The 23,790-nt window shown below is 35.6% G+C and overlaps 3 protein-coding genes and 2 non-coding genes across 6 annotated transcripts; 3 read left to right on the forward strand and 2 right to left on the reverse strand.

Moving 5' to 3' along the window:
- Positions 1-1,083: 1,083 nt before the first annotated feature.
- LOC113730903 (bifunctional riboflavin kinase/FMN phosphatase-like) lies at positions 1,084-8,971 on the reverse strand. Of its 2 annotated transcripts, none has more exons than XM_027255886.2 (11): positions 8,473-8,971; positions 6,325-6,462; positions 5,723-5,909; positions 4,816-4,946; positions 4,585-4,654; positions 4,408-4,473; positions 2,542-2,696; positions 2,370-2,465; positions 1,874-2,025; positions 1,702-1,785; positions 1,084-1,593 (listed from the first exon to the last, which is right to left on the reverse strand). In XM_027255886.2, exons 2-11 carry the CDS (start codon positions 6,398-6,400, stop codon positions 1,453-1,455), a joined length of 1,158 nt encoding a protein of 385 aa, XP_027111687.2. In that variant the 5' UTR covers positions 6,401-6,462; positions 8,473-8,971; the 3' UTR covers positions 1,084-1,452. The 2 variants fall into 2 exon arrangements, with proteins under 2 accessions (XP_027111687.2, XP_071934989.1); XM_072078888.1 differs by having other exon boundaries at positions 1,746-1,785; positions 8,473-8,962.
- Positions 8,972-12,758: 3,787 nt separating this feature from the next.
- LOC140037186 (putative F-box protein At1g49610) lies at positions 12,759-15,724 on the forward strand. The gene is made up of 3 exons (XM_072081375.1): positions 12,759-14,160; positions 14,835-15,014; positions 15,277-15,724. The coding sequence occupies exons 1-3, from the start codon at positions 12,892-12,894 to the stop codon at positions 15,556-15,558; spliced, it is 1,731 nt and encodes a 576-aa protein (XP_071937476.1). The 5' UTR covers positions 12,759-12,891; the 3' UTR covers positions 15,559-15,724.
- A 2,420-nt stretch (positions 15,725-18,144) lies between these two features.
- TRNAD-GUC (transfer RNA aspartic acid (anticodon GUC)) lies at positions 18,145-18,216 on the forward strand. The gene has a single exon. It is a non-coding gene; the product is annotated as a tRNA-Asp (tRNA).
- Positions 18,217-18,818: 602 nt separating this feature from the next.
- Positions 18,819-18,890, forward strand: TRNAD-GUC (transfer RNA aspartic acid (anticodon GUC)). Its single transcript has one exon. It is a non-coding gene; the product is annotated as a tRNA-Asp (tRNA).
- Positions 18,891-19,534: 644 nt separating this feature from the next.
- LOC113725921 (myosin-2) lies at positions 19,535-23,610 on the reverse strand. Its single transcript, XM_072078890.1, has 6 exons — positions 22,696-23,610; positions 21,747-21,829; positions 21,340-21,477; positions 21,161-21,261; positions 20,769-20,969; positions 19,535-20,178 (listed from the first exon to the last, which is right to left on the reverse strand). Exons 2-6 carry the CDS (start codon positions 21,766-21,768, stop codon positions 19,792-19,794), a joined length of 849 nt encoding a protein of 282 aa, XP_071934991.1. The 5' UTR covers positions 21,769-21,829; positions 22,696-23,610; the 3' UTR covers positions 19,535-19,791.
- Positions 23,611-23,790: the final 180 nt, after the last annotated feature.

Below are 23,790 nucleotides of genomic sequence, written 5' to 3' on the forward strand. Positions count from 1 at the left end.
ATTTTTATAATGATTTAGTACAACTTAAAGGTTTATGCCATGAGTTGAGAAGATGTTAGGGAAAAAAATAAAGTTCATAAGAAATTGGTTTTGAACATATAAAGTTGAATTAGTATTAATGCATTTGTTTACAAATATGATTTTTATTTTCTAAAGTATATTTTTATGGACTATAACTTTGTAATATGGTGGTACTACTAAAAATTATTTTTTATGTTGTGATTTTTTTTCAAGTATACAAAGTGGTTTAGGAGTATTTTATTTAGTAAAATGAGCAAAAGGGAGTTTAGGATTTTTAAAAATTTTGTTACACAAATAACAAAAGTTAGGGAGGTAAGTGAAATTTTTAAAATTTTAGGGATATTAAGAGAAATGTTAGGGGAGATTTTTGAGATTATCCCAATAGTTATTTGGGTAATTTCACACACTTTTTTTTTTTAATTTCTTGCCAATCCTGTCATATAATTTGAATAACATATATTATGTGTCGTTTGATGAGATTAACTTAAAAAAAAAAATTTAACTTGTCTAGCAATTGGGATTGGAAAGGTGTGAGTTGGGATGAAAGTGTAAAAGTAAACATAAAAAAAGTCTAAATTTTAATATCCTTGTGTTTATTACTCTGATCAAAATAAAAAGGATGGAGGATAAGTGGGCGACCAACATCCTTATGATCATCCCACAAGCTTTCTAGGCATTAGTGACGCATTACCTCGGTTTTCAAAGTTATACGAAATAATAAAAAAGAGACAAAAGTAATCAAGATGCAAAAGCATATTTTTTGTTAAATGTCTGTGAAAATGCATCATATTTGATTTTTTTTTTTTCACAAATCCCACGTAAATTTCCAAGGATTTTTTCACTTTGTAATAATAATTTAGTTTGAATCTCACCTTAAGACAACGGAATAGCTATTCAGGCTGTAACTTGCAAAGAATTACTACTGCATATAATGTTGGTGCTACAATCCACAAGAACATCTGGTCTACAATAATGTTTGTACAGGTATTTAACTTCGATATGCAAGCAGTAATTTCTTGAACTAATATGTTTTCCATGATCACAGATAATAATACATCCATATTCCATAATAATCATCTTTACTGATTTAAGCAACAGACTGATTCAAAAACAGCCTTGGCCAACGTTTTAGAGTAACGTATAAAATCCTTTCCGGCTTTTCAGTTCCATTATTCTAATGGGAGAGCTCATTAACGAATAACTCTCCCTAGAATGCAAACATAAATGAAGCAATGGAGGAGAAATTGTTTTGCTTGTTTCTCAAGAGATATAATCCCTAAAACAGAAATCCTCCTCGAATATACATGCCCATGTTGCAACATTGAGTGAGTCAAAAAATGCAGTCATCCCCCAAGAGTGACCTGCCCAGCCAATGTTGTCATATGAAATCATAATGCTATTGTATAATTATCGGCACAAGTAATTGAATCATTAGTTGTTGCTAGGAGAAAGGCTCGTCAAGTAAGGATCATCCTTGTACTTTGAATACTGCGGAAGATCAAGAGCTCTCTCCGCAATTTCTCTGTCCTCGTAAATTTTTGCCACCAAGCTCTCAAGAGATGGAAAATTGGCCTGCCACATACCAAACACAATTATCAGAAGCAGGATGAGTGAAAGCAGAGAGATCCGCAGGTTGAAGGCTGTATTTATGCCGTTGTAAACGGTATGATGTAACAATACCTCAGGCCGAATATATCCAACAATTACTAAATGCAATTCCTCACCATAGAAATCCTCAGTGAAGTCATGCAGCAACCATGGTTCCTGAAAATTTATCAAAAATCCTGTAAAGCGACAATGGGATATAAAACAGCAGTGCAAATATGAAAATGCCAAGTCATGCTACACCCACTATAGTTTTCTCAGCATTGTTAAAATATGGATTCCAACCAATGCTCATGACCATCTTGAAAACACCTCGAGTTGGTAATCCCGCCCACCCATGGTATACACCAGAGGGATGTTCCGAAAGGAGATCCAGATAGCCCTCTGTGGATATATTTGCTGAAACATAAAGGCGATATTGTCAGTGTTGAACTTTCTAATCTTTTACATTTTTCCACAGATAAAGAGTACAATAATCGTACAGACATATTTATTAACAAATAGCAAGTTTTTTTCTTCTGATACAACCTGAAGGCCAGCCAAACTACCCAGATTTCAGAAAGAAATGATACTAATAATTATAAACACACGAGAGATAAAATGCAACTGTTCACATATTATACAATCTTAATGAGATTGATGCCAACTTATAGAGTTTGAGATCGGTGCTTCTACAGTTATGACCATAGCATGCGTCAAAGCTGTGACAAATCTCATGGTAATGCACACAAAGATGTCAATACCTGTAGGAATTCCCAACACCTTTGATCCACGCCCAAATCCCTTAATGACAGGGCCTCCAATATGCCAAGGGTTAATTGGTAAAGTCCCTTCTACCCCTGCAATATGTTTTCAGGTTGGAAAAACAAAAGACAAAGTATCACTGACTAGAATGAAACAGTCACAGGGGCTCACAATCTTGGAATGCAGGTAGGCTCCACTTTTCCAGCTGCAGATCTAAAAGAGAATTAATCACCTCATCTGCCGAAGTGTAGAGATGGGAGTGTTTTGGGATTGATGGTACAGCAACCACATTCATTCCAGCAGCCTTACCAGCTGTAATGCCTGGTCTGTGACATCAAATGGTAGTCTCAAAGCTTATCAGACATCAAATATATGACTAACAAGGTGAATAAAGCTTAATGCCACAAATTAATTGGAGAACAGATCATAAAAATGCACAAACAAGAAGTTTCACAAAACAATATTAAAAAGCTAAAGATGAATGAACTTATAGTCAGATGAATATAGGGAACCAATAAAGTATATCAATAAAAGCAGCAAAAGAAAATTCAAAATTAACAATAAGTAAATCATCTGACAGACTCTACATACAACTCTAATAAATATTAGTTCCCAGAATTTTGTGCACTGCATTGGAAAAAGAATAATTCATACAGGCAAGGACTCTCAGTGAACTTGACGTCTCCATGTTACTTCATATACTTTCCTCCTAGATCAATGGACCCAATTTATGCAGCAGACATGAACAAAAGTAAGCTTGGGTCTTAGATTTTGGCTATGTCCAACTTTCACCCAGCAGGAAATTCAAGTAAAAGTTGTAGAATGAACAAAAAACTAATAGATCGTGAGAAAATTTGGGACAGGAAAGGCAACATGTTATTTAGATTACAACATTCAGTGCAACTCTTGAAAGACAAGTTTACAAGCAATCTTACATGAGCATAAACGAAATGACATCACATGCTGTCACTCAATTTATTTGCATGACCTGAGATTCAACATTTAAACACCATCAGACCCAATAACATATTGCACAAGGAAAAGCCTTAAATTACTAACAGCAGCTTTAGCTTAAACAGACAAAAATCTTTGGCAAGAGTTATTTCGGCTAAGTTATCAACTAGCTTCTAACTTCTAGTTAGTTCCCACACTTGTGGAAATTATAGCATTTAAATCGGCAACATGAAACTCTCTTGTGAAACACATACCACAAAATATTCAAGTGTCTTCATCACTTGTGAGAGCCTGTTTGGATCTAAGATGCTTTGGAAACTTCATTTCGATATAAACCAAATAGATAAATATAATATGAAGATATCAAATTTACATGACATGATTACCTTAACAAACAGAATAGAATTGCTATATGTCTACAGCTGTTGTATGCTTGAGAATTTCTCTCTGGGAAAATTCAAAAGATACAGAAAAAACTTGACTGGTTGAAATAACAGCCAGATGCATACTAGCATGTCAGCTTGTTGGAGCCCAAAATTTGTCCAGAAAGCTTAACCCTAGTTTACGAATATATCCAATATGGAACATTTTAATGCATTGAAGATAGAGTCGATCAACGTGGTTAACACTCCAACGAACTGCTCATAATAAGAAGATCAACTGATTTCAAACAACTCATACCTCAGAATGCATCCTAAGCTAACAAACTTTCACATTCAACCAAAAGCAAAAATATAACAGCCTTTTAGTTTCATTTCCTGAAGCTTAAAAAATATGTCAAACACCAAAAGCGTATCCATACACAAAAGAAACAACAAAGTTTGATTGGTGCAGTAGCAATAGACCCTATCTGCTAAGAGGACTTCCTGTGTACACGACACTTTTCAACATTTTGTACCTTTTTTTTTTTTTAATTTTTCTAAACAACATGGAAATAAAGCCAGCATGTGCCACCATGCTTGGCTTGAAGTATTATCTTATGACTAAAAGGAATTGCGTGTATTATTCTTCACAAACTATATGGAGTACATTTGCATATATTTTACTCGTGCCTTGGTTTCAGAAAAAACTTGGGATACTTACAGAGAATCTTCAATAACGAGGCAGCTGGATGGATCTATGTTGAGCCTCCTAGCTGCTTCAAGAAATCTTGACCAACAGAACCCACAAAAAGAACATAATGAAATCAATATCATTGTTGTATGAGTTTCTTAATTTCCCATGAAAGTGGCATGATCTAAATCTAGTTATTCATCTTACATATCAGGAGATGGCTTTCCATTTGTAACTTCATCACCTCCTATAATGGCAGAGAAGGATTCCTTCCAGCCTAGAAGTGAAATTGCAGATATACTCAGGAAAATTGGAAAGAAAAAAGGGAAAAGGTTTCATGCATTTACTACTGGAATCAGAAAGATATTTCACTGAGAAAACAGATCTTTTTCTCAAATTCGCGACTTCTTTGATGGGAGCTTTATGCACCAAATTTACCTTGATGATAAAAAATTTTAGTTTCTACATTTTCCAGTGGTGAATTTGAGGCCAATGCCATTGGCACACCATGACCCCTTAAATGATTGATTAACCGGTTTGCACCGGGTTGAGCTTTAATATTGCACCACCTGCAATGATAAGAGGTGACATGTATTTCAGAGCTTGAATAAAAACTTAGGGACACCTAAAAACTAGAGAAGAATATACAAACGACACAGAAAAATCTTCCAAAAACAAAAATTAACATGATAACTTTTTAAGAGCCTGCGCATCGTATCATTTAACAATAACAAGTATATTATGAGCCCTATGATAGAAGCAAATTGTCAGAGTAAGTACAACTTCCAAAACCAACCTGACAGCAATATTGGAGAAAAGTATTTGTTGAATAAAGTGCAACATATCAGAAAAAAGAAATTCATACTAAGAAAATTTAATCATCACCTACTCGAACTTAGTTGCTTAGTCAATAAAACTTCACAATAGTAAATGTCAAAAATGTAATGTAACCGGAGACTATCTCCAGGTTATTCTTCTGTTTTTGAACATTCAATCCAGGATGGTCTTCCAGAGAGGCGGGGGCTCTAGAACACTCAATGACCAACTGATAAGAATTTACTTACAGATACAATGTGCATCATGTTTTACTCAAATTATTTGGCTGAAGAACATGGAATGCTACTGTTTACAAACAAAAGGAAGTTGCTCCCTCTTAAGCCAGATGAAAAATTACTAGTCAACATAGTAAATTCAAGGCTATGTTTCTTTCTATCTAATATGTCAGATCAAAGTCAAAAAATAAAGTCAAACACACTTGAAATAGTGACATTTTGTTTTTCTTTTTCCAAAGCCAAAAACATTGGCGAACATAATGCATAAAAGACTGGGTATACAGTGCCATTACTGCTCAGAGAATGTTGGAGTAATTTCAGCAAGAAATACATCAGGTGACATTGGAAGCTCATAATCTTCTACAACTGCAGCAGCAGCCTCCAGAGGTGTCTTTCCTGCTATCCTATGAGCATTTCTCGCATCCCATTGCTTCCCGTACTTAACCAGGTGAACTTTTAAGATATCATTTACAATTCCATCTGTTCACAAAATCAAACTCAAATTACAAAAGGAGTGAAATTAAAAAAAAAATGTTCATAAGACAATATCTGAAGCAAAACTTTCTAAACTCCCAAAGATGTTGATTGTTACAAAAATGTGAAATAATTCTTTTACCATAAAAGCAGACAACAATGCGCAAAACCCAAAAAAAGGACAACAAAGACAAAATTCAGGCATTACAAGTGACCGACATCTTCTATACTTGAGATAGCGAAGAGTATTGAACTTCTATGGCTACAAAGCACTTACATAATTAAGCAGAAACAGGAGGTCAAAATAATTCTTGTCTCATTAAACCATGATTAATCAGATGTACGCCACTAATTCTAAATTAAGGTGTTAAAGAATAGCATAAAAAGTGCAACAGTAATACAATAAAGAGCAAAAGCCCACCTGTGTTTAGAAGTGTACCGTCCAAATCCAGAATGACACCTAATACTAGCTTCCTTAGAGTTCTTGCCATTGACATAGGAACAGGTATGTACCAACGTCAAATAATTATTTCTCCTAATCGTCTTGTCAACAGCAAACCTGAAATTCCGGTTGGGCAAAAAGCAAAATGACTCATCAAATTGTGTGCATCCTAAACCAACAATAGAAATATTTCACTGAGGACAACCAGACGAACGAATGAATATATTAGCAGACATAAATAAATTCACACACGGTTAAACAGATGAGTCTGAGATGAATGGGCATGTCACTGAACCTAATAACCATCTAAACAAAAATTTAAATCATCTGGATGAAATATCTTATTTGCATGATTTCTATCAAATTCTCTCTCAACTTTTGAATCACTGGGAAAACTCATTATGCATTAAAAATTGCCTCCGAGCCCATTTGTTCTATTTGGATTGATGGCATTAGATTTGACAGAGGATTTCGAATCTGGTCACTTGAAATACACATTGATTGGAGTGCAATGTTTGGGAAAAAAATTTGAATATTAAAAGATGATTTCAAATTCCAAAACACTAATTGTTCAGGAAAATAAACAAACACTTCATAGGCAGATTATTGAAAATCATCAGTAACATGACTCTTGGATTCCAAGGCCAGCACCAAATCACACAACAACAATGCTGACTTCCGCCTAGTCTTTAAGAGCAGAGAGATAGCACTACTTTGTGCTACGGAAAAAGGTGGGGAATCCAGGCTTAGGAGGAGATGGAGAGGGTGAGGAAAGGAAGGAGGAAAAGAAGAGACATGACTGAAATTGCAATCAAGAGAGCTCAGGGGCCCGCCACTTTGTGGAGAAATTTCAAATAACAGACTAGACAAGTGAAATTGATATAAGCTGGCTTTTAAGTCCCAGAATCCATCAGAGGTTTAACTTTGTTGTCCTCAAACACTATGCTATCCAACCCAGGATTATATGAATTGAGGATGTGAAATCCAAATTAACTGAATTTCATCAATTTAAACAATGAGATGCTCCATTACTTGCTTCAACAATGGAATACTCCTATGTGAAATTCTCCGTTAATTTCACATATGATAGATATAAACATTTTTTTCCAAAGAAAAACTTGTCCCTACTAAAACCCAAAACAAGAAGAACATTTAAAAAAGAGAAAGTAACTGTCAAGAAACCAGACAGTACAATATCAGAAAGCAATTAAATAACAATTCAAAACCAATGGAAAATGTTCTAAAAATCACATCACAGGTGGGAAGATGTAACTACCGAAATCAGCAAGTAAAACTAATTCACCAGTTCCCAAATTCAAAAACTCAACGGCTAAAGCACACATGCAATTTGCGAAAACTAAGGTTTTAGTTTCAGCAAGAAAGAAACTTAAAGAAAGACAAAGTAATGCAGAAAAAGTCATCCATAAACCTTAACTCCCGTACATTCAGGGGAAAAAAAAAAAGAATTAAAGAAGGGCAAAAAGATTGAGTCATTTAAGCCCAAACAGAACCTCGTGTATGAATCTTGCAATAAAGCAAACACTCGCAACATTTAACTCTCGACTCCGCATGTCATTAGGTAATAACAATATCACCATTGCTAATGAAGTTAAACCGCGTCTTAAAACCTATATTTTAACATGATGAACATTAGAAAAGAAACTAAATCATTCTAAAATAAAACGTTAACACAGTATTTTTTTTATTTACTTTTAAGCTAGAATGAATATTTACCAAATTATATTACTACTAATTACCTGAAGGTAATCAAGAAAACATTTATAGCATAAAAATTCAGGAAAGAGAAATAGGATAAAACTAAACCAAATTAGAAAGAAAGAATATAACAAGATAGGATACCGGCCAACTGTTCATGTCCTCAGTAGCAATCTAAATTAATCATCAAAAATAGCCAACGGAAATCCCAAATCATAAGTAATAATCTGCTTTTAATACCACCATTTAAGCTAAGGATTGAAGATTCGGATTAAAATCTACCTTCTCATGAATTTCGAATTAGAAAGAAAATAAATTAAGATCAATCAATTTTTACAAGCAAATATGAGAAATCAGAGAAATTAACCCAAAAGAATTCTCTAAGTTACAGTGAGAAAATAGAAGAATTACTTCAATTTGCCTCAAGGGCTCAGTGTTCAGGAGGACAAGAGAAATTTACGAATAATCCGACCCAGAAAGTTTTTTTCGTGTGGAGGAGGGCAAAGAAAGTACGAGGCTAGCGGAGCAGGAGCAGGAGTTTAGCAGTGAAGTTTGGCACTTGAGCTTGGTGCTGCTGCGTTATTCAAAAGCTTCCTGCCGCTGCGTCGTTTATATATGTACCGGGGACCTGAGACGTCGATGCGAATTGCCATCTCCGGTTTGTTTGGGTTATATTTTACTTTAGACCCCTACAAAACTTATCCACGTGAAAAATATCCCCACCATATCCTAATCTGATGAATTTTCGAATATCAGAAATTAATCTAATAGATAAACAAAGAATTAAACAAATAAAATACAACGAAACTCAAAATTAAAGAAAATTTTCGTCTTCACAAATCCCCAAAGAGTAGTGAGTCGCCTATGTTGTCACAGCGTCACCTAGACTTATGTCACCTATGCTGTCACTTAGACTTATATGGCGAGATAGCTTTACTAATGGATCGAAATGAAAAAGAGGTAGCTACTTTTGATTTTCTCTAATTTTTTTTAGCTTTTCTTGTGCTGTTTTATACTTATATATGTTTTCATTTGTATTCAATTTTAAATATGACTAGCATTTTTAGCTCTACAATTCCTAACCACCTTGGGCATGTTTATAATTTTTTTGAAAAATTGAGTAGTAAATGTGCAACAAGGATCCTAAAATTCTCTTTATTTTAATAATAATAATAATAATAATTCTGTTTTTAATTCTCTTCTGTGATTGTTAATGCTGAATATGCTTCAGATGATACTTCACTTTCTTTTCTTCTTTTTTTTTTCCTTTTCTGCTTTCTTTTGTTTCTTTTCTGTAGTTGAAGATTCGGCTAGGACTCAAAGTCATAAGCTGAACCTTTTTATTTGTTATTAATATCTGTCTTGTTCGACCAAAAAGAATGAATTCCAGCATATCAATTGTTACTTTACTACTTTGTATTATCATTTGTACTATTTATTGTAAGTCCTTTGTGGTATATATTTAGTGAATGAAATAAGAATAATGGTCACAAAAAATAAATATGTGGGCAATTTTCTAACCAATTCAATTGAAGTCTCAAACGTGGCTCTCGAATGTGCTAACTCATGCGACAATTTAGCCGTGCAAGTTTTTAATAATCGCACTTTTAGTTGGCAACAATTATGCGGACAGCGCTAGAAAAAGATGGAAAAAGTTGTGCATACAATTTTGCAAGACCACTAGCACATACATATATCTTGATGAATTTTAAGGAACTGCAGAATTTGTGTCTAATTTAGTATGAACTTCAATACCTTATTAGAAAAATCTGCAACATATGTCGAGCAAATTCGTAATTACCACAATTTATTGAGTTTGATATAGTTGAGAATTGAAAAGGGATCTTGCAGATTGAATATATAGGGGTTAAAAACAAAAAAACACCCTGTGGTAAGTCTAATACACAGAAAAGCCCCCCATAGTTTCAAAATATACAACACGGCCCCTCATGCTTTGAACTAAATTGTAAATGTGACGGAATCCGTTAAACTTAACGGAAATGACTTATTGGAACCCAAAAAAAATTTTTTATACCTAATTTTTATCAAATATACCTATTCCACCCCTTAACCCTCAATTTTCTCTATTTAGAAAATAAAATAAATGATTTTTTTAAGCTGTCTTTTGCTTAATTATATAAGAATATTTTGGTCATTTTGACCATTTCCGTTAAGTTTAACGGATTCCGTCACCTTTACAATTTAGTTCAAAACATGAGGGGGCGTGTTGTATATTTTGAAACCATGGGGGGCTTTTCTGTGTATTAGGCTTACCACAGGGGGCTTTTTTGTTTTTAACCCAATATATAGCATTAGCAGAACGCAGGTGATTCAATGTCTTTTTCCATTAAAAAAAAAAGGTAGTTTTACAAAGTACAATTCCTTCAATTTTAGACATTCTCAAGTATTTAATTTTTTTTCCGAAACGATATTAGTCATATATTAAATTTCAACTAAACTTTACACTTGAAGCAAAGGCCCCTAATTCTATACAAAAGTGCTCAATAGCACAGAGGATTGATCCATTCCTCATCATGTAAGATGCCTAAGGCATACTCCCCAACTGTAGTACTAACATGATTATCATTTTTAGATAAAACACCAAAAGAGCACATTTGAAACAAAACTCTCAAGTATTTAATTACATTGAAAGAAAACAAGTACAAGGAATCTACAATAGTAGTAAAGGCTGGGTGCTATATTGAAGCATCAATGACCAATTTTTGCAGCATCAAAGCATTCTTTAGCATAGCCCCTGCAAACTGAATAACATTCTCAGTGTTTCCATCCCAGAATCCACAGATTTTGATGAGTTTCAAGGGAAGAATATGGCGAAATGCTGATGCCAAGTAGTTCTTCACGTCAAAATCGTAAGCACCCAGAAATTTTGCATCAAAGCGGAACTGCAGATTCGTTACACACACACACACACCAGAGCGATATTAAAGATTATAGCATTATCAGTAGAAATTTAACAAAGAAAATTAAGATCAACCAGGATCGAAGCTGTACTTCTAGCTAGCACTAAGCAAACTTTTGACTAGAAACTAAGGCTACCACTCCTTTTTGTTTCTTCAACTGTGCAATAATATAAAAGACAAACTATAATATAATCGAGTGGACCTCTATTGCATGTCCAGTGGATATCACTCACACCAAACAGCTTAATGTGAGGAAGAGGAACCAACTCGTCTTGGTGATCCCCTTTGTCACCTTCGAGCCGGCCAAAATTTGAGAACCAAGGATATGAGGAGAAAACCTTCAATAGCCTATACCAGCATCACAATGGCATGTCACATAGGATAATTTAGGCCTAATAAGATTTTAACATTCAAGGAAAAGGGGTCCCTGGAAAGCCATAGTTTTATTCAGGCATATTCTTTTAGTGACCGAAGGAAATCACATGGTACATATAGATTCACATACTACATTTCCAAATAGGTTAGGTTTAAGATTGAAGGGATGACTGATGAAGCGATTGATGGTCGAAACCTTAAATGATGGAGATTGTAACTTAGATAATTTGGAAATGTAGTAGGTCCGGCACGAAGGGGTGGCAATTCAGTAGGATTGCGGGTTAGTGGGTCGAGTTAAGAGTTAAGTATATTTGATAACGCGTCAATCCAAATAGGACCTAAAAAATTGAATGAATCAATTTCTTTAACTCGAATACGACTCGCTAATTTTGAGGGTTATCGAAACCTAACCTCAATAACCTGTTTACCTAATTTTCTTTTTCCTTTTTTTTCTTTTTTGGGCTTTTTAGCTTGGTAGTATGGTGGACTTTTCTGCAATGAGTTTCCATAAAAATATTTAAAAAATGCAACCTAATCTTAGATTTCATATATGTTGATTGTAGTCATTTTTTGGCTTTCTTTTTTTTAACAAAAAAAAAATCATGAGCAAAAACAAAACTGCTGACACTTTCACAAATAAAATCTCTTATTTTCACATAATATTCATGATTGCGTTCTCCTAATGCTAATTTATAGCCTTGGTACAATTTCTCCTTAAAAATGCAATGGTGCTAAAATGTGACAAACGTCATAGCTAGCCCACACTGATGTTGGACCATATGGCTACTTAGGAATGCAAAGTTTACTCCTGCTAGAACTCATGTGAAAGGTAGCACTAGTTAACATTCCGTTAAATGGAGCTTCGTATTCGACTTCTCAATCATTTTGTGGATTCTGCTGCATTTTAGAAAATCTATTGATATATGCACTTAGCTGCGTAATGTTCTCAGTTGTTTTCTTTCCAGAATCCAAAGATTCTGATGAGTTTCGAAGGAAGTATATGGCGAAATGCTGATGCCAAGTAGTACTTCGCGTCGAAATCATAAGCAGTCATTGTGTCTGCACCAAAGCAGAACTCAACACGAAAATTTAGAAAGACAGACACCAAACCAGCATCGAAGATTATAGCATGCATTATCAGTAAAACTATAAAAAAGAGAAATAAGATAAACCAGAATTTCGATATTGAAAAAGGGGCCGTTATCGATATTGAAGATATATTGATGTGCACAAAAAAGAGATTAATTGCTGTGTCAAAACAAAATTCGGTCAATAGAACGAGAAATGGCCAATAGAAGTGGCGGTGGTGTAGTTTTATTTTTAATTTCAAGGACATGGAATTCCCTTGTAATGATATCTATTTTTCCCCTTTTTATTCGGTCTTATTTTGACAAATAAGAACTAAACCCTTTTTTCCCCTTCTTTTGCACCACTCCTCTGTGTGTGTGTATATATATATATATATGTATATATTGCATGCACTAGGGTTTTAATCTATAGCCGCCGATTCAAAGCTTTATCTGCCGAAATCATCATGGTAAAACGTAGTGGTTCTAGTGGTCGTCGCTCTCCATCTAGCCCTTTACGCGCATCCCATGGCGATGGTAGAAAGTCGGTTTCATATAGCCCTTCACGCTCATTCTATGGCAGTGCTAGCGACTTGGAAAGGGTTTCTGGTCGTCGTTACTCTTCATACAGCCGTTCAAGGGCATCCCATAGTGAAGGTGGAAACTCAGTTTCATGCAGCCGTTCACCCAGTTCCCACGGCAATGGTAGCAACTCGGAAAGGGCTCGAGTCTCAGGACGGGAAAAATCTCCGGGAACCCATGGCGATGGTAGGAACTCGAAAAGGGTTCGTGTCTCAAAATCGGATAAATGTACGGAAACCTCCGGGAATGATAGGATTAGTGCATTGCCGAACAAGATCCTGGTGCACATCCTTTCATTCTTGACAATGGATGAAGCTGTTGCCACAGGTATTTTATCCAAAAGGTGGGAGTACCTTTGGACCGAGATTCCTAACTTGGTTTATATCAAAATGGACGAGAAAAAGAATGAATACTACCCGGAAGGGTTTTTAAAATTCATTGGAGAAACCCTACAATTTCACACTTGCACCCGGATTAAGAATTTCATGGTCAAGTTCTTTTACAGGGACCGTTACATCGATTATTTTGATACCTGGGTTGGATTTGCACTAAAAAATAGGGCGGAAGAACTTTCTTTGATTTCCGTACTGGAGGGTTCTCGTTATACACGTGCGATGTTTTACCGACTTTATACCTTACGCAGGAAATTATGTACAAATTCGGTCTTGACCAAGCTAGAGTTGTCGTTGTGTACATTTGCACCAAATTCCTTAATTTCTTGGAAGTCTCTGAAAAGTTTGTCGTTAGGATGTGTAAAATTGCAAGAAAGTATACTCCAGACGATACAATTAGGGAGCCCCAGATTGGAATATTTAGAATTGAAGCACTTTACTGGACTCGAGACAATAAATATTACGAGTCAGAGTGTAAAAAAATTGGTGCTGAGAGATTATCATGTTAATGAATATTATGGTGATTTTCATAATCCTGCGCTGAAGGTTTCGTGTCCTAATGTTTGTTCGCTAGAGGTGTTAGGATGTCTTGAAACAATATTGCAGCTGACAGACACGACATTCCAGGTTGAGGCCAATCTTGATTTCAACCTACGCGAAATAGGTTCTGTTACCTATGAAAATTGCCAAAAAATGGTCCAAAGTCTGCTTGAAAGCCTTGGTAGTGTAGAAAAACTATCAATCGGAAGTTGGTTTCTCCAGGTAATTAGACTTTCTACCCGTTCCTCTCTTTTTAAGATTTTCAGTCAGTACGTGATTCACTTATAGTAGGGGATGAGTTGCAAACTGGAATTGACTGTTCATAATGTGGTAAACTAGAAGCAACATTACTGCGCAGAGAATTTACTAAAGCCATGTGTATTCTCTTACGGTTATCACCTCTTTATCTGAATTTCTTGATCCTCTAAATCTCACATTCTTTACTCCACCACCAAGAGTACATAACGAATGGTTGCTGTTTATTGATATATCCCAACTAACCATAGCAGGTACAAACATACAAGCTTGTTGAATCAGATTATTACCTCCTGTTGTATGATAGCCAATTTACTCTTATTTGAGAAAATATAGCTCAATTCCTCTTTCCCTCATTTACTGTATGACCAGCATCGAATCAACACTTTTAGAATCTTAATAGATTGGAAGTAACAGAATAAGCCATATTTGGTACCACGACTTTAGCTCCAATTCTCAAATATTTTTCAAGATATAATCCCTTTGATTTGATGTCTTTAGCTTGTAATTAATTTAGCCTTCCTGTTCCACCTACATACCTGAGTAAATTTTAGCATCTTTCCAACGGCAGTAGCACTCCTTTTATTTGGCAAGACATGTTTTTTGCTCTCGTAAATTACTAAACGAACTGTGTTTCTCAGGTACTATCAACAATGGAGAAAGGCAATTTGCTTTGTCCATCATCACCCTGCAAAAGCTTGACACTAAATGTGAGCAGAAGCATTGAGAGAGAGGATTTGTATGGGATTGTTTGCATCCTTGAGAGTTTACCAAACCTGGAAGTTCTGACCTTAGTTATGAGTTCTGCCGACAGGCCAAAGGTATGTTTCTGAATAGTTTGGTCTACTAGTAACTTATTGTTTTGGGGGCATTAGAATTCTGCTTTTCTTGTATTTTCTTCAAATAGAACTATAATTGACGATTAGTATAGTTTCAAACAACCATTATGCAGAAAATATTTCATTTAAGAAAAATGGAGATATAGGAGTTCACTAGGCCTCTATTGATTCCAATTACTTCTTTTCACGGATAGCTGTGAAACTGATTTTTGTTTTACATACTTTATCATGCTTGTGCTTGCAGTTCTTAAATCAATCAATCCGCGACAATTTCCCCAAGCTAAATGGCTCATTGAATTGCTTGCAACAACATCTCAAGACAGTAAGGGTAATTAACTTCGTTCAAAAGGCACATGAAACTGAATTTCTAGAGTATCTGCTTGAGAATGCAGAGAAACTTGAGAAGATGACCATTGAAGTTTCCAACAGTGTTCAGATGCTAGAAAGTTTCCAGCTAACCAAAAAGCTATTGAGCTTCCCAAGAGCCTCTACTCGTGCGATGATCTTGTTTTCTGAAGGTCCCTGAAATTCAAAAGTCTTCTTCTTTTTTTTTTTTTTTTCAAGTTAAACCCCTGCTTTTGACATGGTGGAAGTCGGAGGTATAATATAAAGTTCTGATTGTTATAATAAATGTTATGTTTATGCAACATCAGAGAAATGAAACGTCTTCTGAATCCTCGAAAGTTAATTAATCTTTCATCTTTTGTTTTTTTTTGTTTGAAAATTATCCTTTCATGTTAAGATAGTGTACGTGTTAGCTAGTCCATACTGATTCTAGACCACGGCTACTTACCAATACAAAATAACTCCTGCTAGAACCCATACGAGAGGTAAAATATGTTAACATTACATTAAAGGGAACCCCAAATGAAGCTCTCAATACATGGTAAAAACAGCATAATGATCATCGTATGGATTCTGCTGCATTTCAAGCTAAGATTAGACATGCCATTTGCTCTTGAGGTTCATTGTATTGAATGATATCTTGGATATCCAATTACATGGAAAAATGTAGGGTGATCAGCTTCTCATGAATTTTAGATTCAATACTCAATACTATTCTCTGTAAATTGTTAAATGAATTACATCACTAGTAAACTCTTTTTGTGTGTGAGTAAGAAAGGTTCAAAAGATAGCCACCAAAAAAAAAAAAAGGGAGTAAGAAAGGTTCAAAATATAGCCACAAAAATCACTAAAAACCAACCGTTCGTACGTGTGCAAGGTTTATTTCAAATTCTATCCTTCGCAGCCAATTTAAAGGCAGCCACTGCGGCTGGTGGTTTGTTTTAATATAAACGGATGTGATTTTGTGTTAAAAAGGAACAATTAAAGAAAAGGAAAATAAAAAAGTGGACGGGAAATATTGACTTGAACGTCTCTTTAAATTGCTAAAATTAGGTCACATGTCAGGGATATATCAAAATGGACAAATTGTTGACAAAAATATTAAGGTGGGTAATTAAATTCAAACACAATGCAAAATGGGTTTATTATAACTCATATCAGATCTTGACAACTAAAGTTCAAGAGACAAACTACACGGCATATACAAGTAAATTAATTTAATCTAATCACAAGACTCAGGGCCCGAAGAAAAGTATTGCTTGTCGGGACGATCTAGGATAATTTATCAAGGTTTGAGCTACCTCGGCAAATCACCAAGTGCAGAGCATCTTCTCATCAATCCATCACTTTCAATAACTAATTTTTCCAAAATATTTGCATTTTATTAGCCCAAGAGAGAATACCAGCTGTTCTTGTTCTCTTTTGCGTACGAGTCTTTTTCTCAAAGTTGTTGGACATCCATCTTTGAGACGTCCGGAATCTCTCCCAATCGATGTCCACAGATTTAACAGCTTCAGAGGATAAAACAAGGAACCTTCTTAAGAAATATGATTGATTATGAAGTACTCCATTCACCATCAAATTAATGTTGAAGAGAGAAGAAATACAACGGATCTGAAGGAAGTGCAAGAATTCATGGACCACAAACAGTTGGCAAGCTAATCCTCTACAGGGAGTTAAAAAGAAAGTTCATTTTCCAGCTTCTTGATTAAGAGGGTGATATTTATGGTTCCAAATTAAGCAGCTAATCAATTTCCAACCATGATAACTCCTACAGTTAAAATCAAACTCCACTTAGAACCCGTAAACTATAAATGCATTCTCACTTTAGTTCTTAAATTTCATTTTTAGATACCTTACCCTTTAAAATATAAAATTCCTTCACTTCGCTTAAACTTTAATTTTGGGCACTTTGCCTGGATGAGAAACAACACCTTGAAGACGAGTAGACGACAACAATAATTAAGCCAGGTTTTTTACCAAAAAAAAATAAAAAATTAGAGGATACTCGCTCTATAAACTACTGGACTCTACGACATGGAAAATAGGCATCTGTTCAGCACATTGTGCAAGAAACAAGATTTGCAAGCTCGTGTGTAATTCGCGTTCATTAAATTGCAAGAGCATTAAATTTCCACCACAATTGCGGAGCAAAACTGCCCAATAATTAAATTGATTAGGCTAGTTGAGTTTATAATCAAACTTTCAAGCTCGATTTGTGTTAGCATGAGCCATCTCCAGGGATTCCAACGCGGCACAAGTAGATAATATCTTCTCAATCGAACCCCCCCCCCCCTGCAACCGTACATGTTTTACTGATAATCTCCTGAGAGATTTCCATTTGATCATGCTAGAAGTAGATCGTATTTCCCACCTTTTCAATCTCAACGATTTCGAACTTGAAGCAAGGAATAGATGGCTTGGCAACACATAATCATCAGCCCTGTATGCATGGCTGCTGTTTAAATTTAAAGAAAAGTTCTCAACATTGTTTTCGGAAACAAATTCAACACAGCGATCAACACATTTTTCCAAAAGTTACTTTCCTGGCTTTTCTCCTTTGAACTTCTCGCTTCTTTTGCAGCCGTAGCACTCCCACCGCCGGGCGGCCACGGTGTCTCTCTGGTTTTCATTAGAGCTCCAAGTTGTATTTAGGCTATGCCTTGGGAACTACGGTTGTTTGCCCTTTGGCCATTTACTTTGGAGAGTCCAAAACCTAAGTCACACAAATTTGTGAGTGTTAAATTTTCAACTCTTAACAAGATGGGTCGTTGTAGTATAGTGGTGAGTATTCCCGCCTGTCACGCGGGTGACCCGGGTTCGATCCCCGGCAACGGCGATTTACTTTTACATCCATCATGCATTTTTCTTTTGTAGGATTTGAGAGTGAGTTTGATAAAATTTTTCTTTTGTAGGAATTGAGAGTGTGTTTGAGAAAATTGAAATTTAAAATTAAAGTGATAAAACTGAAGTCTGAAATTTGAAATATGAATCCATTAAGTTATTACATTATTAAGTTGTAAATCGATACATTTGAGTATATATCACATTAAATGATAAGTGAATAGTTTATCACTTATTTTTTGGAGCAAGTTTTGCCTACAAAATTTAGTGTCACTTAATTAATTTAGATATTCAATTTTTCTTTATCAAATACGTCTAAACATATTAAGATTCGAATCCATTAAATTTAAATATTAAATTAAGTTATCAAATAAGGCCTTAGTCCAGATTATTGTAAGTTAGTGACTATATACTACTTTTTTTTCCTATACACCCCCAAACAAAAACTGTCTTTTCTGCTGGTTATCTGCATTCTGGTGTTGGGTCTAAACTCCTGGTTAGGTTATGCCTTGGGAACTACGGTTGTTTGCCCTTTGGCCATAAAACCTAAGTCAAACAGTTTTGTGAGTGTTAAATTTTGAACTTCTAGCAACAGGGGTCGTTGTAGTATAGTGGTGAGTATTCCCGCCTGTCACGCGGGTGACCCGGGTTCGATCCCCGGCAACGGCGATTTGCTTTTGCACCCCATGTGCTGTCTTTTCATATTATGCTGGTGTTCTAGCCCTCAACATTTTTTTTCCTTGGGTGAAAGAGATTGTTACACATGTAGTGGTTTTTCCTTGTCAGTCACAGGATTTTTTTGCTGATACATTGATCTGGAACTGAGTAGATAACAGCATAAACTAATGTAACATCAGATCAAGTGATTAATCTCATCTAGGCTATCCTGATCTTATTCCAAAAAAATCTAGTTTATGACATAAATCTGGGAACATGGCTTGCAGACATAAGACACTCCACTGCATATCCCATTGAAATTAAAGCTGGAGACGACAATGGCCCTTTATTGTGTGAAGGTTTTTTAACACCAAGCATAAGCCAGAAACATTTTTTTATCATGAAGATTTATTCTTAAGGTTTGCTGAAAGGGAAGAGAAATTACGCACCAATATAAGTTCCTATTTTCCTTCTTCGTCCAGGGTTTGTTTTATTTCAGTTTTGCTTTTTTGATGTGTGCTCCAATTTGTTAGAAAAAAATTGGAAAATCTCCTTATCGATATCATTCTCACCTAGTCAATAGCAAAGAATATTGACACGGAAATCTGAAAGTAAGCAGCAGCACTAGCACATATAACAGGTCGAGTATGCATTAGTTAAGTTCCAGAGAAATACTATGCTCTGAGAGAGGATTTTTAATGTATATGTAAGGACACTAGAAGAATATGTTGACATGGAAATCTACAATTAAGCAAGAGAACTGCCGGAATGAATGATCTCAATGGTTGCTCTTGGAAGGATATAGGGCTAAGTAGATAAAGATCAAGTAATAAAATCCTGATCTTTTTCCAACAGAATCTTTTATTTTTTTTCAATAAAAGCATGCAGACGCCACTCCATTGTCCCCTTTTGTTTATCTTCCCCACCATTTCTTATGACTATTTTTCCCTGTTTCAGAGTTGCCAAGCTTCTTGATTGTGGTTTTTGCTACCATCAACTTATTCTTGAAGTCTTTCTTCCAAGTTTTAAACTTGAACTTCAGTCTCTCGAGCTCCTCTTCTGGATTGGTGCTAGAAGCCATCCTTCCAGGTTCAATGTGAATAAAGATGCCAGTATCTTCATCCAAAATCCCTTTCTCATGATCAATGAGCTGATCAGAATTTGATCTGCCATTTAATTGAAACCTAGATGTAGGTGATGGATCAGGTGCTTCTTCGTCCTGAATTTCAGGTAAAGCCAAAAGTAGGCCGAGTTTGCCCACAGCATGTTTAGAAGAGCTCTTTTTAGCTGCTAGACTCATCTGCAATAACATACAAACCAAGATGCTTGTCGTCAGAAACATTTGCCTACTTTCCCTCAGTTTCTTGATGCATAAAATTTTCATAGGGCATCATTTTCTCAGAATCATAGGCAGCCTAAGGGAGGGAGTTGTCTAAGTGAAGTAAAAGTTTATTGCGTATTCCAGTTCCTTACTTAGCTACTCTTGAAATAAATAAAATACCAACCTGTACATATTGAAGTCATCCAAGTCAGATATCATATGACATTCTGATGACAAAATCAGAATCAGATACTAATTTAGCAAGCTAATAGGTTTTATTGGGATTAGGAGAATGATTTACTCAGAAGAGAAAAGAAGATTCCAAAGGTCTCTTGCATATTTGTATTTTCTGCCAAGTGATACGACACTCAGGTCATCCATAGTGAACTTTGTATTGCCTAAATAGCTATGAGATGCTAATGTTATAAGGCATCAGGTTCTATTTGTCACGGGCAACCATATGTAATTTGAAAAGGGTGATTCCCACACACGCACTCAGATATATATATATATATATATATATAGAGAGAGAGAGAGAGAGAGAGTGTGTGTGTGTGTCTGAAACTCACTTGCATAGATGTTAACTGATCTTGCCATGTCTTCTCCATCAATTTCATTTTTGTCTCAAATTGCTGCCTCTTTCTCTCGAGTTGCTTTATTTGTAGCTTTAAAGTGGCATTTTCCTCTTTCTTCTTGTCTAATAAGGCCTCTGTTTTCAGAACTCGTCTTTGTAGATCAACTAAAACCGAGTATGGAACCATAATTTGATCCTGACAACAAAAAGACCGAATGCGTCTATCACGCTTCCCATGGAAATCACAATCTACCATTGAACTAGTAATATGAAATGGCAGGATAGCTTTATTAGATAACATTTTGGATTATGAGATACGCTATATCAAAATGCAGATCACCAAAACAGGATTGAGGACAGTGGCTATGATAGTAAGAACAAAAATACCTTATTTTCTAGGTTTTTCACATTCCTTGCTTCCTCATTGAACTGTCTTTCTCTTTTGTCTATGGAATTGTAGTGCCTCCATGCCAACCAACCACGGATGCCTGAAATGCAAATTAGCCATCAAGGCATATTGCCTAACAACACAAATGAATTCTCATCCAAAATTCACATTTTCTTACTTGCTTGCAAGAATATTGCTGCCTGATCCTTTTCGTCTAACATGGTACTTCTGAGCTGACTTTTTACACATTTCTGTATGGCTCGAATGGCTTTCATTTTTTTCATTAAACATATTCTTGCATTTTCACCACGAACAACTGCAATGCAACACAAAATTGAGTTAGGGATCCCAAAGTGACGTTTTCTTGACTTCAAAAAGTTCTCAGCATCGGCATTTTTGCACGTAATATGAAATTCCTGAGTTTTTCCACAATAGCTCTAAAGGACGTTCGGGACTAGCATCTTAGAAGAGATAAACATGAAAAAACTATTCTGAAGAAAAACATTCAGGCATTCTGAGTAGAAGAAAAGATGACAACACTTGCATGATTGCAGTGTAATTACTCCTATTTTAAGCTCATCATACTGGCAGCAGGTTTGACGACCATGCAGGTGTTTCCCCAGCATCCACTGCAGTGCTATTTCCTTTGCCTCGTCAAAGTTACCAACCTAAAAGTTACTTATTTTGTATCAGAAAACAGAAAATGTTTGTAGAAGTAACTGATTCATAGAAAGTACAAAAAACATAAAAGCTAAAACAAGTCATGCATCAGAGTTTTGTTTCTCGCAACAAAATCTCAAGAAAAATATTAGGATTGGAAAAGATGATTTCCATGTTCTTAGTCACGTTTGCAGTTCTTTGCCCAGCAGCAGAGACAGTTTAGTGTTTGTAAATATCTCATGTTGTTAAAGTTTGCAGTAAATGATGGATGAGAACAAAAGGTGATCTTTTGATGATTAAATTGAATAGCTAGAACGAGAAACAAGTTATATCCATGTAACATAAAGATAATTCAACAAGTTATAAGACATGAATTTACCGAAGTATAAGTTAGATCCGATAAGGATCCTTTAAATACATAGATAAACATACTTCTTGTGGGATTGCCTTGTCCGTTCCCAGCAACAACAAAAACTTAGAATCACAGTCATTATGCCGTTTTTACTTGGATAATCTGTCTGACGACCAACGCTAAGGGCATCAGGCATGAAGATCACAATTTTAAAATTTCTGCTACTGTCGATAGTAATTAGGAATGAACGCATGTTCTTTTATCACAGCCTAAACAAGTAATCGAGAAAGAAATATAGTCTAATCGTTCACATTAAACTATATACACACCAAAAGAAAACTCAGACGGCCAACTTAAAAAATTAAACTGATGTATGCAGAAAGCAAGCTAATTGGAACTAAACTATATACACACCAAAAGAAAACTCAGACGGCCAACTTAAAAAATTAAACTGATGTATGCAGAAAGCAAGCTAATTGGAACGTAAGCAGCCAAAATTATCAGTGTATTAGCGCACTATACCTTATCTGCATTACCATTTTCATGGTTTCTGTGGCCACATCCCGCAAGTGAGCCATTCGCAGACTCAACTACAAATGCTGGTGCTCCCACATCAGCCCTTTCTGCAGACTCAAAAGAATCACCGCTCATTGCTCTTCTTCTCCCAATCATCCTCTCTTCACAACTTAAAGTGATATCTAGATCACTTTTCTGGGAGCTAAGTGATAGTTGCCTTCTTGACCGAGGCAGCCGAGCCCTGATCACTGGACGAGTTGGTAAAGCAGGAGGCTCATCCGCTGGCTGATCCTCCATTTGCTGGAGTTGTTTCAGCATAAGCTCGAGGGAGCTAGGAGTCACCATTGTGTTTGTTGCAGGCATAGTTGATTACGACTGGTTCATAAAAATTTCAGACCTTGGCCATCACAAGTGTATATTTCCAGACAAAGTAACCAAATTCTTACACATGAAGACAAGGTTTGCTGACATATTCTTGGCTTTACTTGTAGATACAGAAAGCTAGCACAGTCATTTAACTACTTTTATTGGTGGAATAACAGTACAAGACTCAGAGTACTCCTGCATCTGTCACCTGCAAGAAATCTTGCTTTGTTCTGCTTTTGCTTTATCTGAATCTCAAATTTAAGGTGGGGCCCTGGTCCTGCAGCTTTGTTGATGCAAGAATAGTTGAAGTTCTGCTGAGTTAGGACCATAAACCCTATGCTAAATCAAATGAAAAAGATGATGAACAGTTTTCCGAATTAGCTAATGTAAATCAGTATATATAAAGCTTCTTGCAGCACGAGTGTTTAACAAGTAGGGAGTGATTAAATGATTAGCAAGATAGCAAAACCTAATTATCTAATCCCACCTTTTTATTTTGATCAAAAAGAGGGAACTTAAATTATGAACGATCAATTTGTGTTGATCATTGATGACCCCAATTAATTATATCTACATGTAGGTCATGTTCATCCTATCAGAACAGTTGCACTAATCTCTTAAATTTGAGTATGTTAAAGAGATATAGGGATTTGGGGGAGGTCTTTGGGGTTTTTGCAATCATCAATCACAATTGCATGGTACAACATACATGGTAACATAATAAACGTAAACATA

Source organism: Coffea arabica, chromosome 2e, assembly GCF_036785885.1.
Source record: "Coffea arabica cultivar ET-39 chromosome 2e, Coffea Arabica ET-39 HiFi, whole genome shotgun sequence".
Classification (NCBI taxonomy): Eukaryota; Viridiplantae; Streptophyta; class Magnoliopsida; order Gentianales; family Rubiaceae; genus Coffea; species Coffea arabica.

Excerpts from the sequence above, each read along its gene's own strand:
- LOC140037186 (XM_072081375.1), top strand. The coding sequence starts at position 12,892 with ATGGTAAAACGTAGTGGTTCTAGTGGTCGTCGCTCTCCATCTAGCCCT. Across the intron at positions 14,161-14,834 it reads TCGGAAGTTGGTTTCTCCAG|GTACTATCAACAATGGAGAA; the intron begins GTAATTAGACTT and ends TGTGTTTCTCAG. Across the intron at positions 15,015-15,276 it reads GTTCTGCCGACAGGCCAAAG|TTCTTAAATCAATCAATCCG; the intron begins GTATGTTTCTGA and ends TTGTGCTTGCAG.
- LOC113725921 (XM_072078890.1), bottom strand. The coding sequence starts at position 21,768 with ATGGTCGTCAAACCTGCTGCCA. Across the intron at positions 21,478-21,746 it reads GGTCGTCAAACCTGCTGCCA|TTGTTCGTGGTGAAAATGCA; the intron begins GTATGATGAGCT and ends GTTGCATTGCAG. Across the intron at positions 20,179-20,768 it reads ATCAGTTAACATCTATGCAA|ATGAGTCTAGCAGCTAAAAA; the intron begins GTGAGTTTCAGA and ends ATGTTATTGCAG.
- LOC113730903 (XM_027255886.2), bottom strand. The coding sequence starts at position 6,400 with ATGTCAATGGCAAGAACTCTAAGGAAGCTAGTATTAGGTGTCATTCTG. Across the intron at positions 2,466-2,541 it reads CCTACCTGCATTCCAAGATT|GGGTAGAAGGGACTTTACCA; the intron begins GTGAGCCCCTGT and ends AACATATTGCAG. Across the intron at positions 2,026-2,369 it reads GGTGTTGGGAATTCCTACAG|CAAATATATCCACAGAGGGC; the intron begins GTATTGACATCT and ends TTTATGTTTCAG.